Source organism: Caenorhabditis elegans, chromosome V (assembly GCF_000002985.6).
Source record: "Caenorhabditis elegans chromosome V".
Lineage (NCBI taxonomy): Eukaryota > Metazoa > Nematoda > Chromadorea > Rhabditida > Rhabditidae > Caenorhabditis > Caenorhabditis elegans.
Window position 1 is genome coordinate 2,564,962 of NC_003283.11, and position 22,675 is coordinate 2,587,636.

At 35.7% G+C, this 22,675-nt stretch overlaps 7 protein-coding genes, 1 non-coding gene and 1 pseudogene across 9 annotated transcripts; 5 read left to right on the forward strand and 4 right to left on the reverse strand.

Moving 5' to 3' along the window:
* The first annotated feature begins 721 nt into the window (after positions 1-721).
* Positions 722-3,921, forward strand: Y45G12C.1 (Nucleotid_trans domain-containing protein). The gene is made up of 9 exons (NM_071301.6): positions 722-851; positions 899-1,030; positions 1,089-1,149; positions 2,070-2,188; positions 2,237-2,422; positions 2,467-2,592; positions 2,773-2,833; positions 2,881-3,004; positions 3,606-3,921. Exons 1-9 carry the CDS (start codon positions 723-725, stop codon positions 3,802-3,804), a joined length of 1,137 nt encoding a protein of 378 aa, NP_503702.1. The 5' UTR covers position 722; the 3' UTR covers positions 3,805-3,921.
* On the reverse strand, positions 1,489-1,509 carry 21ur-15315. The gene has a single exon (NR_068637.1).
* Positions 3,915-5,782, reverse strand: srj-19 (Serpentine Receptor, class J; the record flags this gene model as incomplete). The annotated part of the gene is made up of 8 exons (NM_071302.1): positions 3,915-4,104; positions 4,207-4,376; positions 4,615-4,716; positions 4,798-4,914; positions 4,961-5,048; positions 5,093-5,199; positions 5,244-5,294; positions 5,594-5,782. The coding sequence occupies 8 exons, from the start codon at positions 5,780-5,782 to the stop codon at positions 3,915-3,917; spliced, it is 1,014 nt and encodes a 337-aa protein (NP_503703.1).
* A 783-nt stretch (positions 5,783-6,565) lies between these two features.
* srj-20 (Serpentine Receptor, class J) lies at positions 6,566-8,247 on the reverse strand (the record flags this gene model as incomplete). Its single annotated transcript, NM_071303.1, has 8 exons — positions 6,566-6,749; positions 6,790-6,959; positions 7,031-7,132; positions 7,215-7,331; positions 7,378-7,465; positions 7,510-7,616; positions 7,661-7,720; positions 8,059-8,247. 8 exons carry the CDS (start codon positions 8,245-8,247, stop codon positions 6,566-6,568), a joined length of 1,017 nt encoding a protein of 338 aa, NP_503704.1.
* A 972-nt stretch (positions 8,248-9,219) lies between these two features.
* Positions 9,220-10,449, forward strand: nhr-290 (Nuclear receptor domain-containing protein; the record flags this gene model as incomplete). Its single annotated transcript, NM_071304.3, has 5 exons — positions 9,220-9,241; positions 9,496-9,723; positions 9,777-9,863; positions 10,017-10,138; positions 10,267-10,449. 5 exons carry the CDS (start codon positions 9,220-9,222, stop codon positions 10,447-10,449), a joined length of 642 nt encoding a protein of 213 aa, NP_503705.3.
* Positions 10,450-10,700: 251 nt separating this feature from the next.
* C29G2.7 lies at positions 10,701-11,756 on the forward strand (annotated as a pseudogene). The gene is made up of 3 exons: positions 10,701-10,853; positions 11,130-11,552; positions 11,610-11,756. Coding segments are annotated over exons 1-3 (723 nt in total).
* Positions 11,757-12,941: 1,185 nt separating this feature from the next.
* On the forward strand, positions 12,942-14,855 carry srt-4 (Serpentine Receptor, class T; the record flags this gene model as incomplete). The annotated part of the gene is made up of 4 exons (NM_071305.2): positions 12,942-13,094; positions 13,318-13,743; positions 13,795-13,941; positions 14,517-14,855. The coding sequence occupies 4 exons, from the start codon at positions 12,942-12,944 to the stop codon at positions 14,853-14,855; spliced, it is 1,065 nt and encodes a 354-aa protein (NP_503706.2).
* A 1,081-nt stretch (positions 14,856-15,936) lies between these two features.
* On the forward strand, positions 15,937-17,983 carry C29G2.3 (DUF5683 domain-containing protein). Its single transcript, NM_071306.7, has 5 exons — positions 15,937-16,037; positions 16,199-16,347; positions 16,402-16,608; positions 17,614-17,664; positions 17,712-17,983. The coding sequence occupies exons 1-5, from the start codon at positions 15,947-15,949 to the stop codon at positions 17,910-17,912; spliced, it is 699 nt and encodes a 232-aa protein (NP_503707.2). The 5' UTR covers positions 15,937-15,946; the 3' UTR covers positions 17,913-17,983.
* Positions 17,906-20,947, reverse strand: C29G2.6 (dct-5 family protein). The gene is made up of 5 exons (NM_071307.9): positions 20,811-20,947; positions 19,405-19,473; positions 19,219-19,339; positions 18,261-18,405; positions 17,906-18,131 (listed from the first exon to the last, which is right to left on the reverse strand). The coding sequence occupies exons 1-5, from the start codon at positions 20,931-20,933 to the stop codon at positions 17,981-17,983; spliced, it is 609 nt and encodes a 202-aa protein (NP_503708.1). The 5' UTR covers positions 20,934-20,947; the 3' UTR covers positions 17,906-17,980.
* Between the last annotated feature and the right edge of the window lie 1,728 nt (positions 20,948-22,675).

Below are 22,675 nucleotides of genomic sequence, written 5' to 3' on the forward strand. Positions count from 1 at the left end.
TTTTTTAATACTATGGGTACGTTTCTGGGTCTAGAAATTCGATTTTGGCAACGCTACAGTCATATGCCTGTAAAAAATGAATTGGAAACCAAAACCCCTCTAGCGCGGCCAAAATCGAATATCTAGACCCAGAAACGTACCCATAATAATTAAAAAAAAATTATCTACCGCACCCGATAAGAATTCTACCAAAATTCCAAAATTTTTCTAGTTACCGAATCCGAAATCTAGTTAGTACCTGTTGAAATTGAATTCAAAGTAAAAACCCCTCTAGCGAGGCTGAAATTTAATTTCCAGGTCCAAAAACGTACCCATAATATTTAAAAAATTGCCTATTCAACGGCATATCAATTCTGCCAAAATTCCTAATTTTTTTCACCACTATTTTTTCCACAGGCACATACCCATTAAAATTGAATTCGAAATAAAAACCCCTCTAGCGCAGCAAAATCCTTGACTGAAGACTAAAGACTTGTTAACTAGATTTTTGTTCCGGTTTTAAAACAAAAAAGGAAGTGTCTTTTCACACCGGGCTCGACAAAATATGTTTAGCCGTGCTCAATAATTCAGAATGTATGTGGGTAGGACGAACTTTTCTGTCTCTTTTGGGATAGCGAAGTGTCGTTATTTTTGTTTCAAAAAGTTCTCAGAAACATTTTATTTCCGATTTTTTGAACCTTGTTTCAATCTAATTTGAGTGATTACATCACCAAAACTTAATAATGATGATCACAAAACGAATGATAAAAATCACATTTCTTATCAATGACACAATGAAGGCAAAGACTGTGCTCTCCTACGCCACATTCAGTTTCATAGCGCTGCTTTTGTTTTGCTATAAAACTAATAAAGTAAGTTTAAAATACAAATTTCAACATTTTCAAGTTTTTTTTTTCAGACAACTTATATCAAAAATCCTAAATTCAAAATTTTGGAAGCTTCAACGCCTGCGCTTCCAATTGATAAAGAATGCGAATGTATCTCAAGTTGGACTGGGAAATCTTATGATTTTTGTTATAGAAATCCAAAGGTTTTAAATAATGGAATTTTACATTTAAAAATTTAAAAATTAAAAAAAAGGATTTCAGAATGCTACACTTGTTGGAAAACGGTTCAATTGCACTTGGTTGAGCACTTTGGAGGATTTAAGTGAGTTTCCATGGCTCAGCGGAACTGTAGAAATACTGTAGGATTACGGTAGGATTACTGTAGGAATACTTTAGGATTACTGTAGTAATACTGTAGGACTACTGTAGAAATACTGTAGGACAACTATAAGACTACTGTAGGACTACTGTATAAGACTATAGCGATACTGTAGACCTACTGTAGTTGTTTTGTAGAATTACTGTAGAGGTACTTTAGTGATACTGTAGGATAGCTGTGAGGGTACTATAGGGCTACTGTAGAAATACTAATGTAATATTGTAGGATTACTGTAGAAGTAGTAGGATCTGTAGTAGGATCACTGTAGGATTACTCTACGAATACTGTAGGACTGTACGACTACTGCAAGATTACTGTATGACTACTATATAAGACTATAGTGATACTGTAGACCTACTGTAGGTGTTTGAGTGATACCGTGGGATAACTGAGAGAGTACTATAGGACTATTGTAGGAGTACTGTAGAAGTACCATAGTGATACTGTAGGATAACTGTGAGAATACTATAAGACCACTGTTGGAGCACGTTAGGACCAGAGCTGGGACTTTTTTGGTTATTTTTTGATATTTTGACAAAAAAATAATTTGTTTTAGTTTTTTTAGACCAAAAAAGATCAAGAAAATTTTCACCTTTTTACCGTTTTTTTTTAAATAAATTCAAACATTTGCAATTTTATGTTTTTTGGTCCAAAAATAGTTTTTGGTCCCAGCCCTGGTTCGGACTACTGTATAAGTACTATAGTGATACTGTAGACAGAATATAGGTGTTAGATTACTGTAGAGGTACTGTATTGATACTGTAGGACTTCTGTAGCCCAACTTTCAAGCTGTCTAATTGGACTCACAATACGTCGGCCGCTAATTTTCTTTGTTAAAATTGATGTGGTAATCTCAACTTCAGAACTTGTCGGACTACATGAACAGAGCCTGGTTGACCTGTACGAGTATGAAAAGAACGATTCAGATGTTATTTTTGTATCTGCAACTTCAAGAGACCATCTGGCGAACTTCAATTCGATGGTGAGTCACCCGTAAGGTGTCGGCCGCTGACACAGAATCTCTTTTCAGTATGCTATTGTAAAACACCACTGGCCACGGCAAAAGCTGATTTTATACTCCTTGGATTTAACTGACAAAGATATACTTGACATTGAGAAAGAACCAAATGTTAAAGTTCGAAAATTCGATTACTCCAAGTACCCGAAATATGTAAAGAATTTGATGGAGTACCGGTTCAAGGCACTAATTTTGGCGGTGAGTTTAGGTACGCAAAATTGTAAAAAATGGTATTATTTAAGGAAGCTATTCGAGATTTTCAAAATGTTTGGTGGATTGATGCACATACAAAATGGTTCCACCCAAAGCCATTGGATACCATTTATGAAAATTTGGCTGAATGTGTGAATGATGCTGCTTGTGAGAAGGTTTGTGGAGTTTAAGTACGAGATATTAGAACCTAGATATAAAACACTTTGAGCTCAAGAACTCATCAACCAATACGCAATATGAGGGGCGTCGCCAACATCGCTGATTGGTCGGCACATCTTTTTGCGCGCTAGTTCGATAGATCATATATACAAAACTATACAATTTCAACTTTCCAGAAATCCTCAATCCAGATGTTCATTAATTCGACACACAGTAACTACGCCGTCCTTAACAGAGGTATGAAACAAAAATTCGTATTCAGATTTTATAATTGGCTTTTTCAGGACTTTTGGACTATTTTCCAACTTTTGATATAGATGATTTGAAGTCCAATGAAAAAAGCCTACAATTATCTGCAATGCTGGTTTATTTAGCGAGAACTCAGTTTACGTTAGATATTCTGAAATGGTAGGCTTTTAATTGAGGCTGTATATACATTAATCTATCCAAAATCCTACAGTAGTTGTACAGTACCCTTAGGAAAGTCCTACTGTATTGTTTCTACAGTAATCCTACAATAGTTTTACAGTAGTCCTACAGGCATCCTACAGTAACTTACAGTAACCCTGGGTATAACTATAATACTTCTACGGTAGCTCTCACTCACATTACTCTCACTGTACCACAATATTTCTTTTACAGTTGTCCTACAGTAGTCCAACAGTAGTCCCACAGTAATCCTAATATACTGTCACAGTACTCTTACAGTTGTCCTAGAGTTAGTCTACAGTACACCATCAATAATACTGTAGTAATCTTGCAGTATCATCCTAGCACTTTTACAGTAGTTCTACAGTACTCCTATAGTACTTTTGCAGTAGTCTTACAATAATGCTATAGTAGTCCTACAATAATCCTACAGTAGTTCTACATCGCGGTTACATGTGCTGTACAGTAATCCTACAGTGTGATTACAGCAATCCTACAGTAGTTCTACAGTAGTCCTACAGTAGTTCTACAGTAGTCCTACAGTATCACTATATTACTTCTACATCTGCAATAATTCCAGGCACACACTCTGCGCTCTCGAAGAAAAGTGTATGAAGCCGCCTGGAGCAAAACTGAAGTGTGACACCATCCCTGAATGGAATCATTATGCAGGATGCTTCCGATACGATCAATCATCGATCAATATTCTACTGTTTAATCATTTTCGAGATCATAACCACTATTTCATGAATCCTGGCACTGTTCTACGAACGTATTAGAAAATTTTTGAATTCGCTCATGAAACTTTTGCGGGGGTTTTTTTTTCAATCTGGTATAATGCAATAGTAAATTTTTAAATTTATAGTCATTTAATAAATATGTTTTTTTTTCAAAATTTAATTTGAAGGTACTTAATCATGACGTCACATCCTAGATCATTGTACTTTTCCAAACGGAGTCTCGGAGACGTCGACGCTCTCGGAGAGCGTCGACGTAAAGCCGGGAGCAGTAGAATTATTGCGAGCGGGTCCAAAAATGGGAACATTGATACGGCGACAGCAGAGACCCAGTACACCCAGCTGTAAAAAAACGGGATTTTTTTTTGGTTTTTTATCGGCCAATAAAAACTCTTAGCCACGCCCATTGGACATCCCTGATTGGTCGCTGTCATTTTAACCTACTTCATAAATCCGATGTTAAAAGCGGCTCCATAGAAACTGAAAGAGCAAGGCATGAAGCTCACGCAAATGGGAATGATTGTCTGGATGGTCAGCGCTTTGAAAAGTTGTTTTTGCATTTGAGCAGTTTGTTGGCTCATCGTCACTGATTCTATGTGCAGGCCAGTTATGATCTGGAATTATTTTTTTGAACATTTTTTTAGTTGTTTGTTATGTTATTTTATTATGAACGTCGATACTTTAAAAAATTCTGAACAATATTCACAAAAAATGTGTTCTTCTATGTAGGCGCAAAACGCCTGCCCCGCTCGCCTTGCGGCGATCTCCGCCTGCCTAGTACCGCGAGCCGCGCCTTGTGCGGCGCGGAACCCGAGAAGTGTCGGCCGCGTGATGTTTAATACGCTAACCCACCTTGTATCCCAAGACAAAATAAAGTATCATCGAGTAGCTCGCTATCATAGTCAACAACACGATCCCAGCCCACGATCGTTGCACAATGTCTGGGGATGCTTCCTGGAAAGAACCAGTTGGTAGACAAGGAAGTTCGCTAGATTCCTTGCCGTGAATTTGGTATGGATCAGAACAATATCTTACCGAAAACAATCCAGCGACAAAATTAATGTTGTCTATGCTCTCATTATGCAGTTTTCTGAACGGGATCCGAATATAATCCCTCATCTCCGGAGCCGAGTGCAAGCAGAAATAGTCTATCTGAAAAGAGCTTCTAAAATATAACAGAGTTCCCTAAAACTTCTACCATTGCCCAGATTGACATGTGAAATAGGACATAGATAACTGACAATAAAAGACCATATGGCATGAAATAGTTCTTGATAATATTGTTGCTGAAAATATTTTTGTGCCTTAATTGGTTTCCAATTTTATTTACCTTTTAAGAGAAAGATATCGGAAAATAAAATGAATGTTCAAAATCCCATAGGTGCCCGATATAAATGAACATCTGAATGCGATGGACGCTTCTCCCTGCTCTGATCTCTGAAATTATAGATCAGAAAAATCTGAAACTAATGAAAACATACCATCGCATCGACCACTAGTGTGACAAATGTATAGCGATAATAGAAAACCGCCTTAAATTTGAGTTTAATGAAACCTGGTTGTGCACCAATTTTCTATTAAAAAAGCTACAAACTACAAACTACAAACTATAAACTACAAACTATGAACTACAACCTATGAACTACAAGCTTTTATTTTTCATTTTTGGTCAGTAAACCCGAAAAAAAACTTTTATCATAAGACACTTGTTTCTAATGTATGGACCCATACAATAGGAGTGTTACAAATTAAAAACTACAAACTACAAACTACAAACCACAAACTACAAACTACAAACTACAACAATTTACTTGAAACTTGTCCGCCTTACCACTGGAATAAGTAGATCCGCTGCCGACGCGCACAAATTGAAAATCGCGAAAAAGTACGAGAGATATCTGTAGTTGCCGAATAGCACATGCTTACTACTGTGAATAAGGTATACAAAAACCGGATTAAAGACGAGCGATAGGAAAAATGAGATTTTCGGCACCAAATAGTGCGCCCAGTTAACGAACATTTTTTTGTAATATGAATGATGAAGCGCTGTCGATTAAATAGCTTTATTATTTTATTTTCCATTTTGGTAACAGACTGGTATGCTCCTGAAGAGATGGATTTGTTGTTGTAGATCATGTGAGAATGTAATAGTCATATTTCTCATCAAAGTAGTACGTAACCTATGGGAGTACAATGATCTTCGACGATGTTTGCCAAAAGTGTCCGAGAAAGTATATTACCGGAGAGGCCTATTACATAAATTGAAAGAAGTTCGTTCAGTTCAGTTAAGCCTCGTTCAGCCTTGAAGGATAAGAAAGTTTGATTACGTGATTACGCTCTTCCACATGTTGCGAAACAAGTGAAGCAGAAATTGGCATGATATGGATGGATGATTCCACCTCAGCCACCGTATTGTCTTTTCATTGCTCCAAGTGATTATTGGTGTTTCTACGATCAGACTGGTGCTCTTCAAGGTTCAAGATTCAAGGTACAACTTTAACCACAAGAAAACGTCACAAAACGGCAATCAAGCTATACTTTTAACTTCGGCCAGTTGGATTCTTCAGGCAGGGAATCCACAAGTTAATTGAACGTTGACAGTTTATTGTGTTAATCATTGTTGAAATTTGAAAATTTGCTCATACGATATTTGTTGGTTTTATTTTTTAATCCGGTAAAAATAATTCGAAATTTTTGAATTTATAGTTATTATTATTTGATTATGACGTCATATTCCAGACAAAGACAATTTTTAGAGGCTAGGCAAAAGTAGGCAGGTAGGGTAGGCACTTGCCACGTGTAACTACTGCACCCTTCCAAACGAAGCCTCGGAGATCTGATTCGGAACCACCGAAACTGAATTTCCACGATATTTTCGAATAGGATTTGGCAGGCGTCGACGTAAAGCGGGGAGCAGGAGAATTATTGCCAATGGGTCCAAAAATGGAAACATTGATACGGCGACAGCAGATAGCCAGTACACCCAGCTGAAAAAATAGATTTGTTTCGAAAAAAAAATTAACCTACTTCATAAATCCGATATTCAAAGCAGCTCCATAGAAACTAAAAGAGCAAGGCATGAAGCTGACGCAAATGGGAATTATTGTCTGAATGGTCAGCGCCTTGAAAAGTTGTTTTTGCATTTGAGTAGTTTGGTGGCTCATTGTCACTGACTCTATGTTCAGGCCAGTTATGATCTGGAAATATAATACACCCGATTTTAAACATTAACTCCTGTAAAAAGTTCTAATTTGTTACGCAAACCCACCTTATATCCCAAGACAAAATACAGTACCATCGAGTAGCTCGCTATTACAGTCAACAACACGATCCCAGCCCATGATCGTTGCACAATCTCTGGCGATGCTTCCTGGAAAGAAACAGTTGGGTAGAAAAGGAAGTTCGTGAGATCCCTTGCCGTGAATTTGGCATAGATCAGAGCAATATCTTACCGAAAACAATCCAGCGACCAAATTAATATTGTCTATGCTCTCATTATGGAGATTTCTAAACGGAATCCGAATGTAATCCCGCATCTCCGAAGCCGAGTGCAAACAGAAATAGTCTATCTGAAAAGAGCTTCTGAAAAATTACAGAGTTCCCTAAAACTTCTACCATCGCCCAAACAGACATGTGAAATAACACATAAATCACTGACAATAATAGACCATATGGCATGAAGTAAAACTTGATAATATTGTTGCTAAAAATATGTTTGTACCTCAACTGATTTCCGGTTTAATTTACCTTTTAAGAGCAAGATATCGAAAAATAAAATGAACGTTCAGAATACCATAGGTTCCCGAAAGAAATGATGCACGGAATGCGATGAACGCTTCTGCCGGCTCTGAGCTCTGAAATTATGGATCAGAAAAGTTGGAAACTAATAAAAACATACCAAAGCAAATGGTCCATCGACTACTAGTGTGACAAATGCATAGCGATAACAGAAAACCGTCTGTAATTTTGGTTTATTGGAACTTGGTTGTACACAAGTTTTCTTGTCACCAAAGAAATTTAACTCTGTTTTTTTGGTTCTGAAATTGGCTTTAAAAACTTGAAACAAATCAAAAATACTGAAAAACGGGAGAACAATTTTACAATTAGGGGGAATATGAACTACGAGCAATTATTTTTCAATTTTGGCCAGCAAAATCGAAAAAAAATTTTTAACATAAGAGCCTAGACTTTTATCATAAAAGCATATTTTAACACGTACATTAGAAATACTATGTACAAATAAAAATATTGCAAACTACAAACTACAACAATTTGCTTGAAACTTGTCCGCCTTACCACTGGAATAAGTAGATCCGCTGCCGACGCGCACAAATTGAAAACTGCGAAAAAATACAAAAGATATCTGTAGTTTCCAAATAGCACATTTTTATTACTGTGAATAAGGCATACAAAAACCTGATTCAAGACAAAAGATAGGAAAAATGAGATTTTTGGCACCAAATAGTGCGCCCAGTTAACAAACATTTTATTTTCTAAAATGAATGATGAAGCTCTGTTGATTAAATAGCTTTATTTTCTATTGTCCATTTTGGTAACAGACTGATATACTCCCGAAGGGATCGATTTGTTGTTGAAGATCATGTGAATATGTGATACAACACATCATCACATAGTATTACTCATTAAAGTCGTCTGTAAACTATGGTAATAAGATCTCTGGTTACAGGCTTAAGTTTTCAGGTCTATGTTTCTAGACTGAAAAATTCGAAAATTCACAGTTCCGTGAGATTTGCAAACGAATGTATGTTGGTTGAACCTTTTTTTGTGAATACAAACGACACGTATGTACCGACGCGTTTGATAGATTTAATCTTACCGTTTTTTTGCCCAAAAAACGTGACGTACAAGTGCGACAATCTACACATGCATGTTCAATCTCCATATTTAGCGTTTTTCTGTTGGTTTTTCTTTCATTTTGATTTTGCATAGACATGTCTGTCTTTAAGACACGGAGATAAATATCACGTTTATGCAAAGTTTATTCCTGAAATAGTGTGTTTTGTTTTTTAACCTAATCGTAATAAACAAAAAAAATTCTTGTCTTTTTAATCAACCAACATAAACATAATTTCATAAAAAATTTAACGTTATGGTTAGTTTTGTGTCCGAAAAATCGAAAAATCGAGAAAAAATTCAATAGCACCCTAGATTACAAACTCTGTTCAACATTAACATTTTTTGAGTATTCATATTTTGGAAAATTTCCAGACGCATTTTTTAATCCGTATGTAAAGCGTGTGTTGTGATTTTGCGGATAATATCTCCCCACCAACCTCCAAATAAAATCGCGTAAATTTACTGCGTCAAAAAAAATATTCGACATTTTTTCGAAAGTTTTTCCAAGAAATCTGAAGAGTGAAAAGAACATTCAGGGAAGGATTTAAAAGAAGAGGCGTATTCAGCGAATTGAGATTTTAATTGCTAAATTTATTAAATATGTCGTGTAAAACTGCTGAAGGTGAGTTTTTTTTTCTAAAATGCTTTATTTTTATTTTTATTAGGAGAACATTGCAAAAGTAATTTTTTACAGTTTTGATTGGTATATTAACGGTTGAGTTGTGCTTCGAACCTGTTCTGGAATTTCTCGAAAATAGTTAACCATTTTTGGCTGAAAATTTTGAAAAATCTAAAAGGATTTGAAATGTTGTTTAAATGATACCTGCAACTTTTCTCACAGAAATAAATAATTAAATCCTCGATTTTTATTTTCAGCTTCAACCCCCACATGCCTGGTCTGCGGTCTATCCTGCCGAACACATTTCCATTTCGGCGGGGCCTCCTGCTCAGCTTGTGCCTCATTTTTTCGGCGAACCGTCTCTCTGAACATCAGCTACCTGTGCAAACGGGATAGTGACTGTATTAGTTCTCCCGAGTTACGAAGTATCTGTAGAGCATGCAGATATCAAAGATGTATTGATACAGCTGGAATGAGTAGAGATTGTTAGTTTTTTTTGTGAAATTAATTTAAAATTAACGAGAAAATATTGTTTCAGTAGTTCAGCAAAGAAGAAGTGAGAAACGAACTCCCAAGTATGTTCTAGCCTTGAGGAATGGGGGCGAGGACGAGAGAATTGTGAGAGGTGAGGTTTTTAAGCACCCGACATAAATTGGGCAATGTCTTTAATCTAGGCAATGTTGAGTTTGAGACGGTTATATTTTTGGAAATAGCGGTGATAACCAGAAAACTATAAAATTTAGAAATTTTTCAACTTGAAAACTCTGTTAATTTTCAGATTACACCACTAACTCCTACACTACTCTTCATGAAATTCCCCAAGCCGGACGGTCTGAAACACTTCCCGATAAAGCTTCCATTTTTCTTCCTGGTTTTGAGAAAGTTGTTCCGAACGAGAAGGTGAATCCTAGAATTGCAATTTGAATCAATAAAAAACATTTTAAATCATTTTTTAAAAATTATCTTAACACTAATTGAAATTCTGAAAACATTTCAGACCCACTTCAATATAATTTCAAATTTTTCAGACAACCACAACTCCCAACACAATCAAAAAACTGCCAGAATGCTCAACTAAGGAAGTTATGGAAAATGTTAGCAATTATTGTGGAGCACATTTTCTGAACGCCAAAGAAAATATATTGATTTTTCACAATCTCCTTCAAGATTTTTGCTTAATTAATTCCCAAGTTTTAACGCCAAATTTATAGTTTTTTTATACTGTTTCTGAAAAAAAAGTATTACTAGAACAATATCGTAAAAACACTGATATTACTCGCTTATGTAAACTTGTATGATCATTTTTCAAAATGAAATAAACATTCAAGTAATCCCCCAGGAACTTCACTATAAATTAATATAACAAGAAAACAACGGTACGTTTGGGATTATATCACAATTCCCTTCTCTAGATACTAGCGCGTATTTTTCAGAGTTTCTCGGTTCATATTCTATTCCAGTTATGTTCTCACTCCAACCGACCCTGTTTTATTTTTTGACCAACTCGTTTACACTGTGGCCTGAAGCCTACAGTTGCGAGGAGTCCTTGGTAATACCTGGAACTAGATGGCCTGGTTATGGAATTTATCTTGTTGTTTCTGAGAGCATATTTCTTGTGAGTAATTTTCGCACCACGAGTCGCGTATAGTGCGGCGCGGAACCCGAAAAGTGTCGACCGCGGCGAAAAAAACCGAATTTCGCGCTATGTGGTGTAAACACCGAGCCTTTGACTTCTCGGCATAATGCAGAAATGAGGCGAGAGGCCGGCGTAGGGCCAGCAGGCTGGACGCAGGCGGGCAGGTTGGAGGCAGGCGTCAGGCGCGCCTACTCCAATTTTAAATTAGATGTCACCAATTTCCTACTGTAACAAAACGACGAACCATATTTTCAGAGCCTTTATCTCCCATGCTACATTGAAATTCTTAAGTCAAAATCTCGAACACCGACCTACCGGTTAATGCTCATTCTTGGGAGCTTGGATCTCACGGGTCTTGTGATCAGCTCCTTAATTCCAGGATATTTCGTTTTCTATGGAATCTCATTTTGCCAGCAACCTATTTTCTTCTTCATAACCGGAACCCTTGTTGTAAGCAGTTGGGTTTCCAGTTGCTTCGCCAGTATTATCATGGCAATGGATCGCTGCGCAGAAGTGGATCCGCAATTTCCGTTGGCTTTTCTTGTTAGAGGTTGCACATTCAAATGTGTAATTTTCTTACTGCTCATCTACGGAAGTTGTGCATTGTTGATCACTCAGCCATGTTTTTTCTCTACACAATACCTCTGCTATTTGTTTAATCCAATGCTTGGGAAAAATGTGAGAAAATATATATTCAAAAACAAAATTTGTTCCAATCATTTAATGTCTTTACAGCCCGATATGTACCAAAACTATATGGTTGTCGTAAACAATACTACAGCAACCATTTTGACAACTGGAATGTATTTTCATTTGTGCTATTACTTAATCTTCAAGTTTGGATATTCTACATCAATGTGGCTCTACAAATCGAAACGACAGGTTTGCCTATATACAGTGCTGAACAAAAAGTTATCAACGGAGAGTTTTTTTTTTGAAAAATTTGCTTATTTTCGAAACTAGAAACGCTATCAAAAAATTTTCAACAAAAAAAATATAGCTCATGATTATATATGTTCTTACATTTTCGAATTATTTAATAAAATCCTGGTAAGAAGGAAAGCGGCCGACATCTCGTGAGACCATTTTTGATGATGATTACTTAAACACTGTAACTCAAGAATCATATTTTTTATTGGTAGCTTTGTGAAAATAACATGAAAAAAGAATTAGTAATCATCATCAAAAAAGACTCACGATATGTCGGCCGCTTTATTTCTTGCCATGACTTTATTGAATAACTGAAACATACAAAAACTGATAGACATAATCATGGGCTATAGTTTGTTAGTTGAACAAAAAAATTTTCAGCTTTTTTTGAACAATGTACATAGCAAATCATATAATTTTGAAAATAATGTTATGTGTTTTTTTTTTTGGCTGAATTATTTAAAAATTCCAGCGCAAATGAGTGACGCCATTTTGACATTTTTTTACGTTATCTGGCCAAATTCATTGGTTTTTCTTATTTTGCCTATTTTCCAATTTTTCAGTTATTCCTATTATAAGAATACGAAATTCCAAAAAATGCGTATTGCGCAACATATTTGACGCGCAAAGTATTTCTTAGCGAAAACTACAGTAATTATTTACAGTAGCCTGAGAGTTACTGTAGTTTTTGCTGCAAGATATTTTGCGCGTCAAATATGTTGCGCAGTACACATTCTCAGAATTTTGTGTTCCTGTAATATTGGTAGAAAATTTAATATCCCGAAAGTAATTTATTGAAAATTCCTAGAAAAACAGCCTAGGGAAAAAATTATGGAAATTTGGAAAAAAATCGAATTATGAAACGGAAAACGCCGGAATTCAAAAATAATTCATTCGTTTGATTTTTTTTGTTGCAAAATTAAAAATTAATTTTTGACCTAAAATTTTTTGGATTTCTAGTTCGAAATTTTATTTCAGACCGGTCATAACTTTGAATTTGAAAAATATTATTCAAAAACACTAATTACTGCTTTGCCAGACTTCAACCCCAAAATTAAAAAGCACCACTTACTGAAAATATTTCCACTCTTACTTCCCAGAACTTCTTTTTTTTCCGAATTAACGAATATTCTCGTAATGCCCTCTCTTCAACTCTCATTGTTTTACTTTTTGACTAATTCGTTCACATTATGGCCTGAAGCCTATAGTTGCAATGAATCTATGAGGCTTCCTGGTCCTAAATGGCCGGTTTATGGAATCTACCTAGTTGTTTCTGGAACTTTTCTTTTAGTGAGTTTTGCCACTGCCGACACTTTTCGGGTTCCGCGCCGCACTAGAAAGGAGGCGCGGTTCACGGCGAGGCAGGCGTTCGGCGCCTGCCTGGAAGCCCTACAAACCTTCTTCAAAGTAGAAAACGAGACGTGTGTTCGTTAAAAGCTGCTGGGAACTCAACTACTGAAAGCTTTTTAATAATTTTTTGTATTTTTTTGCTGTACCCAAAAAATTTTTTCAGTCTTTATACCTCCCCTGCTACATTGCAATTCTGAAATCAAAATCACGAAAATCACCTACCTATCGCTTGATGCTAATTCTCGGAAGTTTGGATCTAACGGCTCTTTTCATCAACTCCATATTAGCTGGCTACTACGCATTCAATGGAATTTCATTTTGTCAACTACCCATATTCATGTTCACTACCGGAGCAGTTACGGTAGGACTTTGGGTATCTGGTTGCTTTGCGAGCATTCTCATGGCCATGGATCGCTGCGCAGAAGTTAATCCCCAATTTCCTCTCGCTTTGCTTTTTCGAGGTCGCACATTTAATTATGTGATTTTTCTACTCTTTATTTATGGAATGTATGCGTTTTTATTCACGCAGCCAGTCATTTTTTCTACCCAATATCATAGTTATCTCTATGACCCTATGATTGGAAATAATGTGAGCAAACTGATTTTTTAAAAAAGTATATCTTTAAAAGAATTGTTCCAGCCAAAAATTTACTTGAATTATACAACTGTTGTGAACAATACGTTATCAACAGTTCTGACAACTGGGATGTATTTTCATTTGTGCTATTACTTGATTTTCAAATTTGGATATTCTACATCAATGTGGCTATACAAGTCTAAACGACAGGTTTGTCTATATACAGTGCTGGCCAAAAATATATCAACGTAGAGTTTTTTTTTTTTGAAAAATTTTTTATTTTCAAAATAAGCATAACTCTGAAACTAGAAATGCTAGCGAAAAATTTTCAACTAAAAAAATATAGCCCATGACTATGACTATATGTTCTTACATTTTTGAATTATTTAATAAAATCCTGGTAAGCAGTAAAGCGGCCGACATTTTGTGAGACCATTTTTGATGATGATTACTTAAACAATGTAACTCAAGAATCATATTTTTTATTGGTAACTTTCTAAAAATAACATGAAAAAAGAATTAGTAATCATCATCAAAAAAAACTCACGATATGTCGGCCGCTTCATTTCTTGCCATGATTTTATTGAATAACTGAAACATACAAAAACAGATAGACATGGGCTATAGCTTGTTAGTTGAACATTTTTTGAGAACATTTCTAGTTTCGTAGTTACACTTATTTGAAAAATTAGGGAAATTATCAAAAAAACAAAGTGGACTCATCTTTTTAGCCAGTACTGTATTTCTTTTAATTGTAACAAGGTTATTCAAAAATGCAAATTCAGATAATCGCACAAGGTATCATACTAACCTTTTTCCATGCCTCAACTTCTATCATTTACGAGTACGTTCAGTTTTTCCCGGCCCCGTGGTGGCTCATCCTTATCGCTCATATTTCCTGGCAGTTTAGCAGTGGATGTTTGGGAATTGTATATTTGACTTTGAATCGGACGATACGGAACTCTGTTGTCAAAATGATTTTTCCCAAGAAAATGCGATTATATTTTGGCTGGTACATTGGAACCGATGAGCACGTGGCTTTGGAGCAGGCGGGGAATACGCTGAAAACTGCTGGAAATGCAGTTGGAGTTGGCATCAATTTTGATAGTTATTTTCAGAATTGATTGAATATAGATTTTTACATGTTCAATATTTTCCCGAATAAAAAACATGAAATTTTTTTTTGGTTTTTTTTTTAATTTTCGGAAATCTGAAATTTCGGCAATTGTTGGTTTGTGGGAATTTGTCGGAAACCGGCAATATTGCTGGTTTCAAAAAAAAATTTGGCAATTTTTGGCAATTACGGGATTTCGGATTTTCGGCAATTTTGGCAATTTCGACAATTTCTTGTTTTTTTTCAAATTTTTGCCAACCGGCAATTTCGACAATTTTGGCAATTACTGGTTTTGATTTTATTTTTTTTCGCAATTTTGGCAATTTTGGCTTTTTTTTTATTTTTAGTAATTCGAGACGGTACTTTTCCGATTTCTGCCCCCCAAAATGTTTTCGAAAATTTCTTTTTTGAAACGTGAACTTTTTTTGTAATTTCAGGCTTATAGTAAGCCTAAAAATTGAAATACTATTGAAATAAACATTCACGTGTGAATTAAATTAAATTAAAAAATTGAAAAACATTTTTGGGGGGGGGGGGGGGGCAGAAATCGGAAAAGTACCTTCGAGACACTTCGGAAATTACCTAATTTTTTTCAGCTTTCGACAATTGCTGATTTCTTGAATTTATCAGAAATCAGCAATTTCGGCAATTTTGGCAATTTCAAGTTTTGATTTTTTTTTTCTCGCAATTTTGGCAATTTGTTGATTTTTAAGTTTCGGCAATTTCGGCATTCCTTGTTTTTTTTGGCAAATCGGCAAGCGAAATCTGTTTTTTAATACACTTTTTTGCAATTTTGGAAAAAATTTATGACAACGTGTACCTGGCCCCATTCCTCACCTCACTAAAACGTATTAAATTCATCAATAATTTCATCAAAAATACATTCCAAGGCTTCTATAGAATATACCTTGCTAGAAAGATAAATATTTGTGACGTCAGAGTAAAAATGTCTCAAAGGTGTGTTCCTCTGCCAAACATTTGACCAAAAAAAAAGCAAAATTTGCAAGATAAATAACGCATTTTATTATTTTACAACTATTTGATATGCCGGGAAGTTGAGTATAAATGCTTGTGAATATTGCTGCGTTTTCACAGAAAAAAATGAATTCCAAAAAAATGCAATTTCTCGTCGGATTTCTTCTCCAGCTTCAGCATCCCGCACTCGTTTGGTCATGCGGATCTGATATTTCAGGTTTGTTTTTGGAAAATATTAGGTGTTTTTTAAGTGCAAGGTAGTCATAATTCATGCGGCCGACACCTTGCGGGTTTTGTAAATTTTTTAAAATTGTTCCCGAAAGGTGTCGGCCGCAGCAATTTTTGATTCCCAGTAAATTCAAAATTTGACATATTCAGGTTCATCATCTGCCACTTCGGAGTTTGGTATTTCATTTTTTGCACCACTTGCCTATACGTACCCTCCAAATGAAGCTGACCTGTTTCCCGGGCAATCTTTAACTGTTGAGCAAGCAAGTCAAAAGGTGAAAACGGACTTGGACTTGGCTGTGAGTTATCGGTTTTACAAGAGGAATTATTTTAAAGAAAATACCGTTTTTCAGATATCAAAAGCTCTAACTGTCAACCAGCTTTACCTCTCAACACCTCCAACCGTCAACTTTACATTTGTCCCCCAAAAAGTGCAAATTGCCGACGGAGAAGTGTGTTTTACCGACGGAACAAGTATCGCAATTTCTGGAACAATTGTCTATAAATGTTCAATTGGAGGTGGAAGTACGGTAGCGCCGGTTTCTGGAGCCACGACACAGGTAAGGAAAATAGGCTTTCATGTAGGTGTCAAAATGCCTGCTGCGTCTGCCTTGCGCAGCAAGCCGCGCCTTCTGTATAATACGGCGCGGAACCCGAATAGTATCGGCCGCGTTGAAAAAAAACCATTTTTCGTATAGCGTAGTATAAACACCAAGCCGCTGACTTCTCGCCATAGTGCGAAAATGAGGCGAGAGACCGGCTTAAGGTCACCAGGTTTGAGGCAGGCTTCAGCTTATGAAACCGCACCTGCCTACCCTGGCAGCATTAGGCGACAGTTGGCAAATTGTTAAAAACGTGCCGAAATGGTGCCGAAATAACTAAATATCTTATGTGTTTCCCTCTTATAAAAATCCATCTAAACACTTCCGGCAAATTGATATCAGGCAAATGGCAAATCGGTAATTTGCCGGAAATAAATTTTAAAACGTGCCGAAATGGTGCCGAAATAACTAAATATCATAGTAAAACTTATCAAGAAAATTTTTAAATAATTTTTTATTTACTGTCAAAAAGTGGCAATTTCTCAGTTTTTGCCGCTTTTGGAGTCGACCAAAAAAGTTTTTTCCACCGATTTTTATACTTTAATTTAATTTAATTATTTGTGTTGAGCAATTTTAGGGGACGAAACATACGAAAAAAAATTGCTCAAAAATTTGGCAATTTGCCAAAAAAAAATTTATTTCCGGCAAATTACCGATTTGCCATTTGCCTGATATCAATTTGCCGGAAGTGTTTAGATGGATTTTTATAAGAGGGAAACACATAAATTAATGGAAAATCTAAAATTTTTTGAAATGCTTTATTATAATATTCTGTTGCCAAATTCGCGACAATTATTTCCGGAAACTTCCCTAGTTTTTAGAAGTTTGTGAGGCTTTCCAAAATTAAAAAAAAAGTTTTTTATCAAGAAAACTCCAGAAATTTCTCTAAATTTCCAAAATAGTTGTAGTATCCCTACCGTACCACTACAGTAACCCGCCACAATCCTCCCTCGAATTTTTCAGACCTTAGCTCCAACCACTGTGGCAACCACTACTAAATCCGAGGAAGACATTGTAAGCTGATTTCATCTGAAAATCCAATAAACTCTATACATTTTCAGCGCTTTAAACGTGCTCTACCGCGAGAACGTGCCGCTGCTGGGGTCAGTGCTCAGCCGTTTGTTCAATCAATGACCGTAACTGCAACTGCAAGTCAGCCACTTTTTGAGAATCAATGGAAACAAATCGGGCGGTCCGTTCAATCTGCGCTGGAGGCTAAGAAGCTGTTGTTCAACGATGAGATTTCTGTTAACTTGCTTTGAATTTTTTTTCTCAAAAAATATATGTACAATTGGAAAATTATGTAAATCAACAATAAATCAAAATAACTCTATCCACTGTGTCCTCGTGTTTTTCCATTCTTCTCGAACCGGTCGGCAAACTTGGCGCGCACAATTTCGTGGAACATCTCGTAGCACGGTCCTGAGTAGCCCTTGATTTTCTGGCGGAAGTTTCCGGCCGCGCACATTTGGTTGAACACTCTGAAAAGTACAAGTATTGCGATTGGGTAGCGGCCGACACCTCCCCGGTGTCGATTTCTATAAAATGTGCAGCCGCGAGGTGTCGGCCGCTACTTAATATAGTTTTTGAGATTTTTTTGTCCAAATTACCTTGTAATGAACCCTGAGCACTTTGGGCAAGAGCCATCGAAACAGTGGAAAGCACAGTCCTGTCGTAGGCACTTATTGATTTGGAAAATGTCTTGATTCGATTCGGCAACACATTTTAAGGCACAGTCCATCAGAGTGGGACATTCTGGAATTTTTTTAATTTTAGTACATTTTAGTCTTACATGGCCAAAGATCTTAATTGCACTATAAAAAATTTTAGATTTTTTTTTAATTTTCAGGCAAGTTTTCGGCAAATTTCAACATTTTTGGAGAATTTTTTGCATAGGTTCAGGGTTTTGAGCTTTTTTAATACATGTAATTAATTCCTAAAAAGAATATGAAAAGTTTTCTCAGAAAAATTTGAGTTTCCCACCAAAATATTTTCTCATAAAAAATTGAATTTCCCGCCAAACTTTTTTTTTCTCAGAAAATTTTAATTTCCTGCCAAAATTTTTTTCCACAAAATTTGAATTTCCTGCCAAAATGTATTTTTCAGAAATTTTGAACTTCTTGCCACAACATTTCTCAAAAAATTTGAATTTCCTTCCAACAACTTTTTTCTAGAAAATTTAAACTTCCCGCAAAAAAAAATTCTCAGAAAACTTGAATTTCCCGCCAAAAAATTTTGTCAGAAAATTTGAATTTCCCGACAAAATATGTTCTTTAAAAAATTGAACTTTCACCGAATATTTTTCTCCAAAAATTTGAATTTCCCACCAAAATATGTTCTCAATAAAAATTAAATTTCCGCCAAAAAAATTTTCTCAGAACATTTTAATCGAAACAATTTTTTTTCTTAGAAAATTTGTATTTTCCTTCAAAGTTGGTTCTCAGAAAATTTGAATTTCCCTTCAAAGTTGGTTCTCAGAAAATTTGAATTTTCATCACCCTTTGAATTGTCGGCCGCAAAGCTAACTTCCAATCAAAAAATCAAATTCGGTCCACCCAAAAAACTGACCAGCCGACGATTTCTCTCCCGACAAAATGTCGACGATTTGCAGTTTGGACGTCAAACACAACGGGCAATCGTTACACTCGTCCTGGCAACCAGTGGTAAAAATGCAACCATAGTCCGTATACTGCAACAGAAAAAAATAGGGGTTTTGGGTGTGTTCAGCGATAATGAAGACTTGATGATTGATACCTTATCAATATCGTCGTACATTTCCGCAGAGATGTTCTTGCCATCGACTAGCTTCGAGAGAACGGGCAGCTGAAAGTTTGCTAATTGGGAACACCCAAAAATCAATATATGTAATACCAGACGCTGACCGCGCCTCCGGCGCATCCAACTGGCTGGAATAAATTTCAAATACCCCTTGAAAATAACATTGAAATTTTGAAATTAATTTGATTTTTTTGAAAATGAAAACTTTCAAAGTGAGTAATTTTGCGTGTTGGCATAGCCTACATTGGACGGAAGGAAACTCTACTTTATATATAGTAAATGATGCATAATTGTTTATGTGGTTTGTAGTTTGTAGTTTGTAGTTTGTAGTTCGTAGCTTGAAGTTTTTCAAACTAGTTATATCTACTGGGAAACATAAAAATGATTTCCTTATTTTTTAGTTTGAATTTGACTAATCTCGTGATCTTGAACAGTTTCCGAGTGGTTATTCGCCCAATTGGTAATAGATTTGTGAAATTGTTTTGCCATGATTTTTGAAAAATCAATTTCCGAGAAAAAAAACCGAATGAATCATAGCAGAACGTAGAAAACAAAAAGTTAAGTTAGGTATTGCTTAATTAGGTAGACTCAAAGTTTTACAATTTCTTGCGCCAAAGATACAGTCCCGGGTTTCGACGCGACAAATTGTTGATAAACCCAAAGAGGTGTGCGCCTTTAAAGAGTATAGTACTGTAGATTAAAAATTTTGTTGTTAAGAAATTTTCTTGAATTTTGAAAGTTATCAATTTTTATAAAAGCCATTTCATTGTTTTTTAAACAAAAATTTTAAACAAAACCAAATTTGCAAGAAAACTAATAAAAATTCCACCTCAATGAGAATTTTAAATTACAGTAATCTTTAAAGGCGCATACATTTTTGTATGTAACACAAATTCGTGTCGAGACCGGGAACCGTGTTTTCACAAAATTTTGCATAGACATGCTCCAAATTACCAAGCATGGGCCTAACAACCAAAATTTCAATTTTTTAAAAATTTCGATTTGCTCTGTGGAGCGCGTTTGCATCCCTCTGGAAGCTGAACCACCATGTTTGATCTCCCGAATTTGCGGGAATTAAAAAAAAATTAAAAAGTGTTTGATAATCTTGTTTAATTCTTTCAAGCTATAATTATACAAGTCTCTAGTTTTTAGATTGATCTACAATGTGCGCTGAAATAAGTTTGACGTCACATTTTTCAGAATTTTAAATTCCCGCCAATTCGGGAAATCAAACATGGTGGTTCAGCTTCCAGGGGATGCAAAGACGCTCCACAGAACAAAGCGAAATTTTTACGGTTGCAGCAGTTGCACATCAAATGTTTCTAGATCCTGTTCTACCGTGCGAGAGGTCCTGGATTTTGCCGGCTGCGCCCTATACTTACATTCACACATTTCTTCTGAATTGAGCACTGCAACAGATCCCTGCACTGTTTGTTGAGATTTGACACGCCAAGAGTGGTGGAGACTGCCAAAATTGAAAACGCCAATAAAAAGTCGGTTATCATTTTTTGTTGCTCCCCTGGAATTGATAAGCGCTACATTGAAGCCCGGAATTTTGATTTTTTCAAAGATCAGATAAGGTGATAAGAAGGTGTGAAAATACTTTTGGAAAAGAATGGGACTAGAACGAAGTGTAACGATGACAAAATAGTTTGAAAATTTTTGGTGATTTTTTGTTTTTTAATGATAAATGCGCTACAATGAAGGAAATCGGAAAATCAAAAAAACTTCCGAAAATAGCAGGAATTTTTTTGTCTTCATCTAGAAGTTGATTAATTAAAGCTGAGCCAAAGCCTAAACCTAGGGCTAAGCCTAAGCCGGAGCCTAAGCCTAAGCCTAAGCCTGAGCCTAATCAAAAATCAAAAAACTGGAAAATCCTAAGCCTAAATAGCGTCAGTAGCTGGCTGACGCTCGCCACTGACGCCAAGCTTGATCCTAGGCCTAAACCTAAGCCTATGCCTAAGCCTAAGCCTAAGCCTAGGCCAAAACCGTTTTTCCAAAACTTTTAACCGCAATAATAATTTTTTGAGAAATTTTCAGAACATCTAATTACAAAAAGGACTAATTTCGGTCTAAAAAATCTAATTTCTGAAAAATTTAAACTGGATAAAAACAAATTCTAACAAAGTAAACAGCCCGTATTTAAAAAACAAAAAGGAACTAAAATGAGAAGAGGGAGGTTCACCTGGGGATTTTTCAATTTTTTGAAGAGAGAGAAAAAAAGAAAACAGAAATTTCCGTAAAAATGAAACAAAAAAGACGGTAGACAGAAGGAGAATGTTTTCGTTGATGGGTTTATCACAATGTCACTTTGGACTTTTTGTTTTGTTTTGTGAGTCTGTGTGTGTGGAAGTTAATTTGATACTGTTCTCCTGATATACTTTGCTGTGGAGTTTAGAAAAAGGAAATCGGATTCCAAAAACTACTTAGAAAATTGCCAAAATGACCAAATATAATAGTAAAACTTTTCAAAAAATTTTTTGAAAAAGTTTTTAAGGAGTCATAAAAAGTGGTAGGTGCCATCATAATTTTGGAAATCGCCCAAAAAAATTCTATTTGAAAAAATAATTATTTTAACATTTGAATCATCGGCAAAACGGAAATCGGCAAACCGGCAAAAAATTTGCCGAATTTGCCGGAAAAACTGCAATTGCCAGAAAATGCGGAAAATTGTGGTTTTGCACTTTTTTTTTGGAAATTTTTTAAAGAAAATTCAATGAAAATATCTAAAGAAAACGGGGAAAAAAATTTTAAACGGCACAGTTTTAAATGTTTCCGCCTTATAAAAAACCCTTTAAAAACTTCCGGCAAATTAATATTCGGCAAACCGGCATATTGGCAATTTGCCAAAAACGAGAATTTTCGGCAAATCGGCAAACCGGCAATTTGCCGAAAACAAAAATTTCCGGCAAATTGGCAAACCGGTGATTTGCTGATTTGCCGAATTTGTCGAGAAAAAAATTTGCCGAACACAATTGCAGTCCACCCCTAATTTGAATTTCGAAAAATGCTTACAATATGCAATGAAAATGTCAAATTAAATTGGAATATGGCAAAGACAACTTGAATTTTAAAAAATAAGTACACACTTCAAAATTTATAAAATTCGGTACTTATGGGTTTCGTTCCCCCCAAAATGTTCATTCAATTATTTAATACTGGATTTTTAATTTTAATCCACACGTGAAAGTTTATTTTAATACTGTTTTCATTTTCAGGCTTAGGAAACCATCTTCCTAAGCCTGAG